General features: G+C 38.3%; 1 protein-coding gene across 4 annotated transcripts in view; it reads left to right on the forward strand.

Annotated features, from left to right (window-relative positions):
- Positions 1-1,274: 1,274 nt before the first annotated feature.
- The window catches only part of LOC128689232 (N-acetylgalactosaminyltransferase 6-like), an 81,782-nt gene continuing 66,349 nt past the window's right edge, over positions 1,275-16,707 (forward strand). For 2 of the 4 annotated variants that reach the window (XR_011392151.1, XM_070086338.1), the window contains exons 1-3: positions 2,095-2,221; positions 9,345-9,545; positions 9,979-10,198. Coding sequence is in view for 3 of the 4 variants with exons in the window: in XM_070086338.1 (XP_069942439.1) it covers positions 2,110-2,221; positions 9,345-9,545; positions 9,979-10,198 (533 nt within the window). In the remaining variant the exon portion in view is untranslated. Of the gene's footprint in view, positions 1,303-1,434; positions 1,651-2,094; positions 2,222-9,344; positions 9,546-9,978; positions 10,199-16,707 lie in introns of those variants that run through there. The other 2 variants (XM_070086339.1, XM_070086341.1) reach the window with 2 other exon arrangements.

Here is a 16,707-nt window from a genome sequence, read left to right on the forward strand (position 1 = left end):
GGAAATAAGTCACTCTGTCTGACTTTTTTGGGTTATCCTAGGTTCTCTACACATATGCTGCTATGTATGATAATTCTATGTAACTGTATTTGTGTATACCTGAATAAACTTACTTACTTACTTACTAACATGCTTATATTTCAGAAAAATAATGTACTTCTTTTAATTACTGTTTCTCCATTTTGTTGTTGCTACTGCTGTTGCTGTTGTTGTTATTGTTATTATTGTTGTTGCTACTGCTGTTGCTGTTGTTGTTATTGTTATTATTGTTGTTGCTACTGCTGTTGCTGTTGTTGTTATTGTTATTATTGTTGTTGATACTGCTGTTGCTGTTGTTGTTATTGTTATTATTGTTGTTGCTACTGCTGTTGCTGTTGTTGTTATTGTTATTATTGTTGTTGATACTGCTGTTGCTGTTGTTGTTATTGTTATTATTGTTGTTGATACTGCTGTTGCTGTTGTTGTTATTGTTATTATTGTTGTTGATACTGCTGTTGCTGTTGTTGTTATTGTTATTATTGTTGTTGCTACTGCTGTTGCTGTTGTTGTTATTGTTATTATTGTTGTTGCTACTGCTGTTGCTGTTGTTATTGTTGTTGCTATTATTGTTGTGCTGTTGTTATTGTTGCTCTTTCTGCTATTATTGTTGTTGATGCCGTTGATATTATTGATGTTAGTGGTATTATTATTATTATTATTATTATTATTATTATTAATCAAACACTGTAAGTAAGTTTATTTAAGTATAGATACACATTAATACATAAGAACATAAGAAAGAAGGAGCACTGCAGCAGGCCTACTGGCCCATGCGAGGCAGGTCTAACTCACACTCACTCGTGTATTTATTTAACCTGTTTTTAAAACTACACAATATTTTAGCTTCAATGACGCTACTCGGGAGTTTGTTCCACTCGTCCACCCCTCAAGGAAGGTTCCTTGATGTTGGTGAGGGGCTCTTGATTTAGGGAATTGGATCTGTGCTCCGGTTCCCCGAATTAAGCCTGAATGCCTTCCACATCCCCCCCCCCAGGCGCTGTATAACCCTCCGGGTTTAGCGCTTCCCCCTTGATTATAATAATAATAATAATCCACTCGTCCACAACTGTTGCCAAACCAGTGTTTTCCTATATTTTTTCTGAATCTAAATTTTCCCAACTTGAAGCCATTGCTGCGAATCCTGTCTTGGTTAGATACCTTTAGCATGTCATAGTTACATAAATTATCATACATGGTAACGTGTGTAAATTACCTAGGATAACCCCCAAAAAAGTCAGATAAAGTGACGTATGTCCAATGGGGGTAAGTAAATAAGTTTATTTAGGTACAGGTACACATAAGTACAATTATCATACCTAGTAAGAGTGTAAATTACCTATGATAAACCCCCCAAAAAAGGTCAAAGGGACATTTGTATTGGGTTGCTTGAGGAGTTGAGGTTGAGTGTAGTTAGTGTTAGTGTGGCAGGGAGGGTGTGTGTGTGTGTGTGTGTGTAGATAACACCTGCTCACACTTACTGTTCACCATGTACATGTGGATGAGCTACGTAACACTGAGATAACACCTGCTCACCCTTATCATGTGCTGCTCACCGTGTACACGGGGGGGGAGCCATATAATGTCAGTCTAAGGCCTCTTGCCAGTGTACAGGTAAGAGATTCCTCTGACTTGTGTTTGGGTTATCCTAGGTAATTTACACATTTGTCACTATGATAATTGTGACATCACATAATTTTGTGTAACTGCTCATGTGTACCTGTACCTAAATAAACTTACACTATATAGCTTGTCACACTGAGCTGTGAGAGTTTCGGTTTGCCAAGCTTATTAAGCAAATTGTTTCCCCGTGTAATAACTACAGAATGCTTCTTCTGATCGTCTTCAAACACAAAATGCTGATGTATGTTAATATCAAGTACCCTTGGGGGCTGTACCCTCTTGTCAGAAAATGAAAATCAAATCAAATCAAAATGTTTGTTTCCTTGTAAAGCTTACAATGTGTGGTTTACATGCTATAAAATATTAATTACAAAGAAGACCATTAGCATGCCTAGGTATTTCGGGAGGGATGGGCTCCTGGATCAGTCCTAATTACCTGTAACGCTTGTGATGTGGTTGGTAGTATCCTCCACTCATACATTCAGGGGTCTGGGATTGATCATCGGCATAGGTGAAATATTTGGGATGTTTCCCAACACCTGTTGCCCTTATTCACTTAACAGTAAGTGGGTATCTGGGTGTCCGCCACCTGTTGTGGGTTGTATCCTGGGGGAACGAGATTAACTTAAGTTGTAAGAAATGCTCTGCATAACCAGTGGCTTTCTATTTAGTATACCACAGCATGGGTATGTTTTCTTGCATTTGCTGTCCCTGTTCCCCTAGCAATAAGTAAGTACCTGGATGTTAGTCAGCTGGTGCAGGTCACATCCGGGGAACAAGATTAAAGGACCACAGTAGAAATAAGACACACTCCTCAATGATGCACTATCTTTCTTGGGGTGCCCTGGGTGGCAAATCCTCTGGGTTAAAAATCTGAACAAATACGTATTAGCTAATCTTAACTCGGTCTGCATCACCTGTATCATGTACCTGTAGAAATAAAAAAAATATTCTTATTTCCCAGAGTCTGTATGATCCCTGTAGTCTTATTACTTTCCCTGGAAGAATACCATCATAGTGTAAGAATCTTCATATTTTTGAAGCCCTGATTAATTAATTCATGTTTGTTTGTCTTTTTACTTAAACTTTATCAAATGCCAAGGGTTAGGTATGCAACAGGAATTTGTGAGAATTTATTAGGTCATTTGTCTTGCTACTGTATTTAAACACCATTAATCCATCACCCCTCTTCTTAAAAAACACCTAAACCTCATGTTATTTTTGCCTAGAATGATTTAATGTTTAAATTGATTGTTATTATTGTAATGTAATACCTATTCTATATGTCTCATATGGTTTAATGCATAAAATAATAATAATAATAGTAATAATAAAAATATTATTTTTGTTTATTATCATTGTTCGGAGAAAATCTAGCGAACAAAGTACCAAGCTCAAACACCCGTCCATCAGACTACCTCATAGGTACCTACCCAAATGCACTATTCCTAGCTCCACCCAACCCACTAGAAGTCTCGCTCATCATCAACACCCTTAAAAACAAGGCAGGAGACATAAACAGCTTGCCTGCTTTTAAAATAAAAGGCAAGTTGTTTTATTGTTAAAGTTGTTTTATAATAAAAGCACAAATGATGCTGTCATACACATGCTAGAACTAATATATACTGCACTCGAAAAGAAAGAAGTCCCGCTGGGCATTTCCATTGATTTACGTAAAGCTTTTGATACAGTCGACCATGAACTGCTGTACTTTAAATTAACGCACTATGGTATCAGAGGCCACTCCCTCAACTACCTAAAGTTATATCTTAGTAGCAGAATTCAATATGTGTATGCAAGTGATGCAAACTCTTCCACCCAACCAATCACAGTAGGAGTCCCACAAGGAAGTGTCATTGGACCACTCCTCTTTCTCATCTACATCAATGACTTACCGAATGCATCACAGCTACTCAAAGCCATATTATTTGCAGATGACACTACATACGTCTTCTCCCACCCAAACCCAGTCATACTCGCCAACACTGTCAGTGCCGAATTGCAGAAAATATCTGCCTGGATGATGACTAATAAACTTATCCTGAATACTGATAAAACCTATTTCATTCAGTTAGGAAACAAAGCTGCAAATGTTCCACTTACCATAATGCTAAATGGATCATCAGTCACAAGATTTGCAGAGGGAAAATTCCTAGGTATCCACCTTGACAGTAGCCTTAAGTTCCAGACACATACACAACAAATCACCAAGAAAATCTCTAAGACTGTAGGCATACTATCAGAGATACAGTACTACGTTCCACAATCAGCTCTTCTGGCACTGTACCATTCACTCATATACCCTTATCTCACATATGGAATTTGTGCATGGAGATCAACAACATTAAATCACCTAAGACCTCTAATAACCCAGGAAAAGGCAGCAGTCAGAATGATAACAAATTCCCACTCCTGCCAGCATACTCCTCCAATTTTCAAAAGTCTAAATCTGCTCACCATTATAAACATACATACTTACTCATGTGCCTACCACATACACAGAGCAATACACGCAAATATAAACCCACCACTCAAATTTCTCCTCACCAACCATAACAGGACACATGACCATAACACAAGATGCAGATCTCTCTTTGATGTACCTTGTGTCCATATCACACTGTAAAAACTCTAAGCACATAAAGGGCCCCAAAATATGGAATTCATTACCAGAAGATACTAAAGTAACCTGGTCTGAAAATCAAAAGCCATTTAATCACCCTAGACTAAATGATAAATACTCAGTACTCACATACTCAATATGTATTCCCATATCATAATTTCAACAACTACTTCTGAACCTTTTATCCATTGTCGACAGGAATCATTGTTTCGCTAAAAGCATTTTTGAATATATGAATATATCTTTTGTCTTATATAAATTAGATTCACTTATAATTAATAATATACTGTACAGCTATGATATAATTAATATTCTACTTTACAACTATGATATAATTCTTAGTGTTTAGTAGTCAGTAAGCCAATAATGTTAACTAGGCCCATAATGCCTAGGCATAATAGAGGCTTTCTTTGCATTGCAACCCATTATTGTAAATACAAAATCTCAATGTACTAGTATTTGCAAAGACATAAATAAATAAATAAATAAATACAAGAGCTTTTCAAATTATTATTGTGTTAAGTGTATAGTAGTACGTATTATATTATGTTATGTAAATAATATTGGGAAGGGAGGTGAGTGCAGTGGAACCTTGGTACTCAAACAGCTCCGTACTCGAACAGTTCGGTACTCGAATGCTTTGTTCGGTAAATAAATTGGTCAGTAGCTGACCATTTGCTCGGCACTTGACCAAACAAACACGACCTGTCAGAACATGTGTTAGTCTCCCCACAGTTGTCGCTCAATCCAAAACTCCCCTGCTAACAAAAAAAGGCACAATACCGTGATTGGAACAATACACAAATAACCCGCACGTAGAAGAAAGGAGTTTACAACGACATTTCGGTCCGACTGGGACCATTTACAAAGTCACACTAACGAAAAGGAGAGAAGCAGGGGTATATATAGGCAGGAGGTGGTAGTAGTAGTAGTAGTGGTGGAGGTAGAAGGAAGTATTAGTGGGGAAAGTAGTAAGGAGGAGGAGGAGCCAGTCAAATACGTACTAAGAAAGAGGAACACTGCAAGGGAGCTAGGTGCCCACAGAAGATAAGAGCAAGAACACAGGGGGGAGGGAATACATAAATAATGAAGGAAGAAATACACGAGGCAAAAAAAAGACAACCCAAAGGAGATAAAGGAAAGAGGAAAGGGGAAGAGGGAGAAGAAGGAAAAGGAGGAATCAGGTTAAGTCATGGGTGTTCTGAAGTTTGGAGCATTTTACAGTGTAGTGGGATAGGAAGGCATCTACATGTATAGAGACGAAGCAAGGACTAAGATTCATACAAGTAAAGTTGTGTATTAGGGAGTATTACAGAATTAAAGAGTATATTTTTGTGAAGGTAATAAGAGAGAAAAAAAATTTCTGATCAGTACTTACTGAGATACAGTGCCGAGAAGTTGACCCAAAATGACGTGGTGGCGGCAACATCGACGATTTCCACATACGCGCATTACTTTATTTAACATTTTTTGTAGTTTTTTCTTTTCTTTTCTAATTTTTTTCTTTTCCTACTACATTTGGGGCGTGAGAGACCAATACTGTATATAATGTATACATGTATATACTACATGTATAAACTCACTGTATTGAACACAATAACTGCACTAAAGTTATTATCATATTATTGTTTACCACTATTGTTTATTACAATAAACATGCACAAATCTTGTATAATACTAATGTTCTATCATATATTTACATATTTACAATCACTGGACATGGTTTTTAGAACTGCTGGAGCTTGTGGAACTCCTTGAAACAAGGCACCATGCACAGAGGGACCTTACATTCCTCACACATAAACCGAGTGTCTTTGTGTCTTTGTTGCCGTTGTTTTGTTTGTGCACAGACAATGCATCTCTTCTGAGCAAATTTCTTCTGAGTTGAAGGAAGCTGTATTATAAAATGATCACCTTCCCTCCTCAAACGCTTGGGTATATTCTGAGGAGTTTGAGGACCTTGTTGTATAGCAGGTGTTGTTATCTGGTACTTCATTATGAGTTGTCTGACAACAGACAAACAAAATTCAGCATACGGTGGTCTGTTGCCAGTCTTCATTTGGTACATATTATATGCATTGAGCATTGAAATGTCCATGAGATGGAAGAAAAGTTTCATGTACCACTTGTAACTTTTACGAACACAATCAACAAAGCCAATCTGCATATCACATTTGTCAACCAAGCGCGTGTTTTGTGTATAATCAATCACTGTCACTGGTTTTCGAATACGTTCATTAGTCACTCGATCAACTTTGCCACTGTCTTGCATTTCGTTACGGTGAATGGTTGTCAACAATGTGACATCTTGTTTGTCATGCCACCGTAATGCCATGATGTCATTGGCAGTAAACACCTGCATATCATCACCACGAGCACCTGCGTTGAGCCTGGGCATATGTTTACAATTAGAACGCACTGTGCCACACACATCTGTCTTGTTCACTCGCAAGAAATCACTGAGTAAAGGGCTTGTGTACCAGTTATCTGTATATAATGTATGCCCCTTACCGAGATAAGGTGCCATCATGCTTCTCACTACGTCACTAACATCTTGGTATTTTTCAATGTTTTACTTCCCGTGTATACAACAATATCCAATACCAGGCCACTGTCACAGGTACAGAGTACAAACAGTTTTATACCAAAGCGTTTCCTCTTGCTCGTTATATACTGCTTGAATGACAGCCTACCTTTGAACAAAATCAAAGACTTGTCAATTACAAGATTGTTGAATGGATAAAAGTACATGCTGAACTTTTGTTTGAGATACATAAAAACATTTCTAGTCTTGTATAACCTGTCACTTCTGTCAGGCCTGGTTTTGTCAGAGAAGTGCAACATATGTAACAGTAAGATAAACCTGTTCACTGGGATGATTTCACTGAAGACCGGGGTAGAAATTAGCCAATCTGTGGACCAGTATGCTTTTATATTATGCTTATAGACATGAGGCATAAGCATCATTGTTGCAAAAAGCAAATACATTTCTGCAACAGTCGTCTCTTTCCACCTGTGTAGTCTTGACTGTGGTGATATGATCGTATTTGCCATGGTGTACTCAAAATACTTATTACTTTCCCTGACAATAGTTTCCATCAATGGCTGGTCAAAGAATAGTTCAAAGAATTCCAGTTCATTTGCAGTGTTTCCAAGGGGACAAGTTGGTAGAATTCCACTTTGAGAGTCATCAAAATGGTGGGGCTTGGGAACAAAATTAGGATTTTGCTGCCAATCCCAGATACGGTTTGCTGGTGGATACTGGACATCATAGGCTGGTTGTGCGGGTAGTTGTGGTTGTGGTGGGCTGGTGGCTGACGCTCCGCTTTGTCCTTGAACTGCGGAGTCAGCAGCGTGGGTCCCAGCCTGGGCTGGTGAGTCACGCATGGCCGTGGCACTACCATCACCACTACCACCATCTACTGATGCCTGTGGTCTATCCATGCCAAGTGCAGCCATATCATCCTCACTATCACTGTCTGTACCTGGTGTAGGGCCACGGAATGTACTCCAGGATGTTCTCTAGGATGTACTCCATCCCCTGGGCATAGCATAGGGTACACTACCCGAGTGCATGCGGCGGCGTAGATACCAACGCTTCACTGGTGAATAAGTTTCCTCACTATCACTACTCGAATGATCGTCAAGAGCAATAAAATCACAATCCACGTCACTATCATCATCAGTACTGAAGTCAGAGGCCTGGCCACGCGAAAATAATAGTTTTCTCTTGCGTTGAGGTACAACTGACCGTGACTGACGAGTGCCACACCAGAGGTAGAAGGTTGAGGACCGTCAGGGTTTTCTGGACTATTATCGATATCCTAGTCATTCCTTTCGGTCACTATCTGATCAGAGCCAAAGAATTTGTCTTCATTTCCACTTCCATCACTGTCAGAACTATCAGATAGGAAGAGGAGAGTCCCAATTTTCCTTGGAGTGAGAGCTGCCTTGCGACGAGGCATGGTGAACAAGGGTAACTGAGCCGGCGTTCCCACAATGCTATGCGGGCACCTAGATTTTTTGTTTGTGGCTCACACCCACCACACAGACCCGTTCTCTCACGTGTAGGCCTATGAGCGTTTTTGCGCTAAATTTGATGGCCCTAGAATTTTGGCGTAGATCTACGGTTTGGACACTCAACGTGAAGCCGTAGATCTACGGGAAGGACCCTGAAAGGGTCAATTTCAGCGTCTTTATTGTGCTTCTAGGTTATCTGTCGTGTTTCTGATATCAAGTTGAAATAAATGTGATAGATAACCTATATTACTAATATTAACGTAATTACACAACATTGTATTCGTACCACCACTAGTATCCAGCTATCAAGAGGACTTGTCAGATACTGAATGCTCCTTCTGCTGGCCCCTCCCTCCCTCTCCTATAACTCCTCCCACTTCGGGCCCCTCTTATATTGCGCTTGCTTTCCATTTTGAATTTTAAGTCACACAAAAAATAGAAAATTTACTGTTATGCAGACTACTGCATTATTGACAAAATGTTATAAATAATATCAGCTCATTTGTGAAAGCATATTAAACCCACCAATTGATGTGTATTGGACGCGTTACATTTGAACATTAGCAAAAATCGAAGATTTCCACTACTTTGAGCTCAATATCAAGGTACTTTTAATCTGTAAACCATATCTTTCATTCAAATGAGAAAAAGTAAACAAAAATACAATCATAAATACCATACGGAAATACACCGCAAAGTCGCTGTAAGTGTATTTTTGAGGGTCTCAAGCAGATTAATCAAATTTACATTATTCTTCTTGGGAAACATTCATTTGGTACTCGAACAGATTGGCACTTGAACTGCCTTCTGGAACGAATTAAGTTCAAGTACCGAGGTTCCACTGTAATTTATTGTATTACTGTATTGATGTAATAATAAATTCATTATTGTCTGTTTTCTTGTTAACTCTGGTGAACTCATTGTTCTTGTAAATATTTTGTTTATGTACTGTAATAAAATGTATCATAATAATATTAATGTATAGCCACATAGAAAACTCTTGTTGAAATGTGTAATATGCATCAGGCTTCTGTTTTCTTAGAGTGTGAATTAACAAGAATGAGGCTCAGACGCAATTTGATGTGGTGGACAAAAATCACCTTGACTTTGCTAGTTTTCCTAGCGGGGACATACTTTACTGTGCGCCAGGCTCTTCATGATGCTAGAGATGTTAGTGTTCAAGTTCGAAAAGTGACACCACAAGCAAAAGCACTTGAACACAAGATAATTGCTACACCAGCAAGTGAGTATAGCAAGACTTAACAGTATTTTTTTTTCATGTGGAGGTTCAAGGGTATTGACTGGCTATTAAAGAGTATGTGAGTGATTACATATTTGTAGATGCAAAAGCAGAGTGGTGTCACATCTTCAGTAAAGTAAGATTAAGATTAAAGTACTGTATGTCATATACAATACTTTTGTTAAGTTTCTGCTGGTAGCACATGCTAAGTTCTCTTCAGTGCCACACTAATGGTTCAGTATTGTGTATTACTTTGGTTGGAGGACAAAATGCCCAATAGCAGAAGAAACTTTTATTAGATAATGTTTTTTTCCATGGTGAGATTTTGCAATGCATAACTTACAGATTTTTGTTTGTACAATATCCACTTGATTATTTTAATAAATGCATGACCATCTGATATTGTAGGTTTGTTGATATAAGTGTTAATACACAGATGAACCAGTAGTACCAAGAGGATACAAGGACTGGCATGATTATGACAGATTATTTAAAGAGAGTAAACAGATAGGCCCTGGTGAGCAAGGTCAAGCCTACAATCTACCACCTAAATACCAGAATGAGAGAGACCTACTCTACAAAGTTAATGGGTTCAATGCTCGAGCCTCTGATGATATTGCACTGAACCGCTCTTTGCAGGACATCCGTCACCCAAAGTAAGTTTTATCTAAGTTGGTACTATATTGGCTTAATTTTGCATTTTATTTTTCTTATGTATCAGGCAGATATTCATTTCTCATTCTCATATGTTTGAAAAAAAATACTAGTCACAGATAGTAAAAACATCTAGCATGCACTACATGTATGTGAATACGTATATAAGTTTGTGTGTTCAGTGGACTCCCAGTTTTTGGCCGGTGTGGAAATTGAGCACTTTTTTTGGTGAAATTTTCCCCCGGATTTCATTGATCCACTCGGAAATTGTTGGTATGAGATGTGTTCACCTGCCCGCAGCGCGGCTGCCTCACGCATATCACACTCGGTCTGCGTCTCTTTCTGTTGAGTTAGGAATACTCCATGCATTCATTCATTGTTTTTTGTGCTTCTTTATTGTTTTTGTGCTTGTTTATTGTTTATTGACTGTGAAATAATCCACCATGGGGCCAAAGAAAGTTCAGTGAAGGATTTTGAAGGGTTTGAGGCTGACCCTGATGACCCTATGCCTGTTGTGGAATCTATTGTGGCTTTGGGAAGTCCATGGGGTTGGATGTGAATGGTGAGAATGTGGAAGAGTTGGTGGAGAACCACAGGGAAGAGCTAACCACTGAAGAGCTGGAAGACCTTCAACCGGAACAGCAACAGTCCGCAGCTGAGGATGTTGCTTCAGAGGAGGAAGAGAGGGGGGATTAAGGATATTTGTTCAAAGTGGAGTGAGGTACAAAGTTTTGTGGAGAATTACCACCCTAACAAAACTGTTAAGAACATAAGAACATAAGAACGAAGGAACACTGCAGAAGGCCTACTGGCCCATGCGAGGCAGGTCCAAGTCTCCTACCGGCTTAAGCCAATGCACCCAACCTAGTCAGGTCAGGTCACATTGACTTAAGGGAGGAACACGGCAACCGACCTGGTAGCACAAGCTATCAGGTCCAACTCACACCCACCCACATCCACTCATGTATTTATCCAACCTATTTTTAAAGCTACACAACGTTCTGGCCTCTATAACTGTACTCGGGAGTTTGTTCCACTCATCCACAACTCTATTACCAAACCAGTACTTTCCTATATCCTTCCTGAATCTGAATTTTTCCAACTTAAAACCATTGCTGCGAGTCCTGTCTAGGCTAGATATTTTCAGCACACTATTTACACCCCCTTTATTTATTCCTGTCTTCCATTTATACACCTCAATCATATCCCCCCTAATTCTACGTCTTTCTAGAGAGTGCAGATTCAGGGCCCTTAGTCTATCCTCATAGGGAAGGTTTCTGATATATGGGATCAACTTTGTCATCCTCCTTTGTACATTTTCCAGAGAATTTATATCCATTCTGTAATACGGTGACCAAAACTGTGCAGCATAATCTAAATGAGGCCTAACCAAGGATGTATAGAGTTGAAGAACAACCTGAGGACTCCTATTATTTATGCTTCTTGATATGAAGCCAAGGATTCTATTAGCTTTATTGCGAACAAGCAAGCTGTGTCTGCAACATGTTCAATGACAATGTCTTGCCTCATGTAAGGCAAATCTTACAGAGACGCCAGAAACAGGCCTCTCTGGACAGATTTTTTGTGCGACAGAGGTGCAGTGACTCTCAAGCTGGTCTTAGTGCCAGTAAAAGACAAAGAAGGGAAGTAACCCCAGAGAGGGTTTTGATACCTGAAGTCCTTATGGAGGGGGATTCCCCTTCCAAACAATAAACTCTCCTCCCTCTTCTCTTCTCACTTCCTTCCATTTGCCAACAAGAATCTTCAATAAAGGTATGTAATGTTTATTTATCATCAAAATTAATGCTTTATATTTATTCCTCATTGTTTTCTGTATGCAGAACTATAGTTTTTCTTTAAAAAATGTATTTTTTGTTAATATTTTTGGGTGTCTGGAACGGGTTAATTGGATTTGCATTATTTCTTATGGAAAATATTTCTTCGGTTTTTGGCCATTTCAGATTTAGGCCAACCTTCTGGAATGGATTAATTACGAAAACCAGGGGTCTTCTGTATATATACACTTGTCTGAGTCATCTGAATCTTGTAATACAGTAATACCTTGCATAGTACAGTTTTGAACGGTATGGGTTTTGATATAATACAGTTTATAAATTTAATAATTTAAATTTTATTTAACTGCATTATGCACTGATGTTGGACTGCTGCTGTGTACCAGACTAGTGTGATGTGAACATCAGTAGTGTTCCAGACTCTGGGCAGTGGGGTTGTGTAGTCTTATACAGTACATACATACAGTGGACCCCCGCATAACGATCACCTCCGAATGCGACCAATTATGTAAGTTATGTAATTGCGTTTGTACGTGTATGTTTGGGGGTCTGAAATGGACTAATCTACTTCACAATATTCCTTATGGGAACAAATTCGGTCAGTACTGGCACCTGAACATACTTCTGGAGTGAAAAAATATCGTTAACCGGGGGTTCACTGTATACACAATTTTTTTCTTTATTATATTAAGTACGTATTGGTACCCCTTTTATACGCAGATTTGAGTAGAAAGAGGAAATGTAGTGATGCTGAGCATGCTAGTAAATATAAATGGTTAAAATTAGATGAAAAACTAGAAATTATGAAACGTGAAGATGGTGTATCGTATGCTGAAAAGCACGTGAGAAGAAAATGAACAAAGCTTTGGCACTTGTGCACATAAGGAACATAGATAAAATAAAGAGACATGGAATGACTACAGCATCTTATATGTCAAAAGTGATCGTTAAAAATCATAGTTCTGCAATGGATAAATGGAACATCTTTTATTGTTATGGATTGAAGACTGCAGCCAGAAACGAATTCCATTAAGTCAGATGACGATTCAAGCTAAAACAACAAGTCTCTATTCATTGTTAAAAAAAGAAAAGGGGCAATGAAGGGGAAAGTTTTTGGCAAGTTGTGGCTGGTTTTATAACTTCAAAAAACACATGGGACTCCATAATGTTCAAATCACTGGTCAAAGTACCATTGTGGACAATGAAGCAGCTGCAAGATTTCCTAATGATCGAAAAAAATTGATTGAAGAAAATGGCTACAAAGATGAGCAAATTTTTAACGTAGACAAAACAGGTTTGTTTTAGAAGAAGGTGCTGTCTTGCACTTATCTGGCAAAAAAAAAAAAAACATCGCAAATAGGATATAAAGTCTCCCAAGACTGCATCTGGTGACTTTAAAGCCTATGCTGGTGTACAGAGCAAAAAATCCAAGGGTTCTTAAATCCTATTAAAAAATGCTATTCCTGTTATATGGTGGTCAAATAAGAAAGCCTGTGTAATAAGACAATTGTTTGAAGACTGGTTTGCAAATTATTTTTGCCCTGCAGTTCAGTGTTATGGCAAAGATAATGACATGGATTTTAAAATTTTTTTATTGGACAATGTACCAGGTTATTCTAATTCTCTTTCAGTGTAATTTTCCTGCTACCGAACATGACATCATTATTGCAGCCAATGGCTCAGGGTGTTATTGGTACATTTAAAGCTTTTTTTTTTTTAAGATGTACCTTTGCACAAGCCATAAAAGGAATGATGGAAGAAAATGCCTTAAGTTTAAATGAATTTTGTAAAAGTTACAGGACAGCCTCTTCTCACTTAATGACGTACTCGTTTACCGACCACTCAGACATACGACCAGCTCTCCAGCCAGTATGCAAACCTAAATACTGTAATGTTTATTAGAGCTGATTTCCTCTATTCTGTTTATTACAGTATACAGTACACTACTGTATAAATATTTAAGAATATACCAGAAATGTTATAAATAGTGCAAAGGTGACATTACACAAACCCATTACCAGTATAGTATGCTCCGTGCTTAACAACCAATTCCCCTACCAACTTACTCTTAGGAACGGAACCCCGTCGTTAAGTGAGGAGGGGCTGTATCCAAAATGCAATTGGAAACATAAGTGAATCATGGCTTGAAGTAACTGCAAGTAAACTTGAGAGTTGTTTGGCATTTTCTTTTACCACATTGTTTCAATGATTTTTCCAGTTTTGAATCCCATATTGAAACTTTATGAAAGCATTGTGCAGCTTGGGAAAGCTCAGATTAGAAACTTTGGATTTTGAAAATGTGTCAGTGCTTTGACTCACACTCCAGTGACCTTGATGATGCAACACTTGTGGAAATGGATCAGCAACATTTATACATAGAAACAGAGCAAAATAAAGAAGAAAATGCTGCGCTCACAAAAGAATTCACATTGGATGAACTTTTTTTGTTCTTTATCACGTTGGCCGTTTCTCACAGAGGCAGGGTGACCCAAAAAGAAAGAAAAACCCAAAAAGAAAGAAAAATTTTCATCATCCAAAATTTTCACTGTCTTTGCAGAGGCACTCACATACAACAGTTTAGATGTTCCTCCAAACTGCCAATATCTCAAACCCCTCCTTTAACCCCTTAACTGTCCAAACATAGATCAGTATTGTTACTGCTAGCGCTCCAAACACAGATCAATGTTTTATTTTTCCTGCCTCCAAATTTGGCACGATTGGCCTGAGATGCCTGGTCAGTATAGAATGCATCTTAACACTCGGCGTGTGCAGTATTAAAAAAATCTGGGACCTCTTAATACCTTGTGGGAGCACCAGCTAGAGTAAACAGCATGGCAAACACCAGGGATTCTCTGATGTCATGTCGTATTAACACCCCTTTTAAGAGGAAAGTAATGCTGACCCTGAGTTTAGTGTCTTTGAGATGGATGTGGCCACAAGTGGTCGAGGAAGTATCAAAAACCTCAGTAGTAACCCATATGTAATATTTGTGCAACGTCCTTTCGATTTTGATAACACTGGTAGTGTCATCCTGCCAGAATGTCCTATAGCCTATGCATGCCCAAAGTAAAGAGGAACAATTTGGGAACATGTAATACGTGTTTGGCAGGTCGACTGGATGGCTGGCTGGCTGATTGACTTTGGCTGTCTCGATCTCCATCTGTCTATCTCTGTCTCCGTCTGTCTATTTCTGTCTCAAAAGTACACATAAATACAATACAGTTATTATTCATAGTGTAAGTTACCTAGGATAACCCAAAAAATCCAGACAAAGTGCTATACTGTGCTTGTAGATATAAGGCATAATAAGCATGAATGGCGAGTAATACACATTTTGACTTGTTCAGGAATCAGACGTGACGACTCTGCATCGTTGTGTAATACCTGTTGGTTTATGAGTGGCTCTCTGAGACAGAAAGAGAGACAAGCAGACAGAGAGACAGACAGACAGACATGTTTATGTGTAACAGTGAAAACAAAGCCAAGGCAGTACACGATCATCAAATGTCACTCCACTGCTGCACTGTCAGCAGTGGAGTGTCACTCGTCTTACACTGTGCTTCAAGGAGTTTCATATATACTCCAGCATGTCTAAAATGTTGCTGGGACCTATGAATACTATGTACATATTTCTAGACAATAGTACGTAACCAAGGCAGGTGAAAATGTTCACCTGTCAGTTTGTTTATGACTATTTGAATACTAATTCAGTACCTAATATTAGTGTTAGAACAAACATTGGATATGAAATCACAAGAACTACTACAAATTCTAATTATCAGAACATAAAAATTACATAAATTAAAATAAAAATGAGAAAAAAAGGTACATCGGGAACATTTCTGCAAGCAGCAGCACTTCGTGTTGCCATCAGGTGAGCATCCAGCGTCAACTTCGCGGCCTTATATTTCGGTAAGTACTGACTCAAAACAAAAAAAATAAAAATATTTGGAGTGCTGGGCGAGAGAACACGAATCTACGTTTTGACAGTTAACCCTTTGACTGTCGCAGGCCCCTTTCTGAAACTGTCATTCTATGTCGATAAATTTTTGGAAAAAAAAAAAAAAAATTCTTATGAATGATAGAGAATCTTTTTCCGATGGTAATGACACCAAAAGTACAAAATTTGGTCGAAAACTCGTGGAATTACGCTTTCACGAAGTTAGCGGTCTCGGCGACATATACGCATTGGCAATTTCGCCGAATTTGAGCCCTGTTTTTGGCCAATTTCGTTGTTCCAGTTGACCAAACTCGTAGCTATTTCTTTAGAACTCCATTTTTTCTATCAGTCGAGTACAAGAAACCACCCATTTACCGATTTGAATTACCCAATAAAGTGGTCAGAAATTGGCAATTTGACCAATTTCATGCAAATTAAAAAAATGCCAATTTCAAAATAGGGTCCAGAATAAACAATGTAGACATTCTTGGCATTAAAATAACATATCCTATGTTCATTAGTAACATCTCTAGGCCCCTCTTATATTACTATTGATTTCTATTTTGATTTTTTATTCATACAAAAAAATACAAAATTTACTGTTATGCAGACTACTGCATTATTGTAAAAATGGTATAAATAATATCAGTGCACTAGTGAAAGAATATTAGACTCCCCAGTTGAAGTGTATTGGACATGTAGTGTGATTTGCTTACTCCTGAGCTCAATTTCAAGGTCGTTTTCATCGTGAAAGTAATCAAAATCATCTCCATTTCTG

Source organism: Cherax quadricarinatus, chromosome 18 (assembly GCF_038502225.1).
Source record: "Cherax quadricarinatus isolate ZL_2023a chromosome 18, ASM3850222v1, whole genome shotgun sequence".
Taxonomy (NCBI): Eukaryota; Metazoa; Arthropoda; class Malacostraca; order Decapoda; family Parastacidae; genus Cherax; species Cherax quadricarinatus.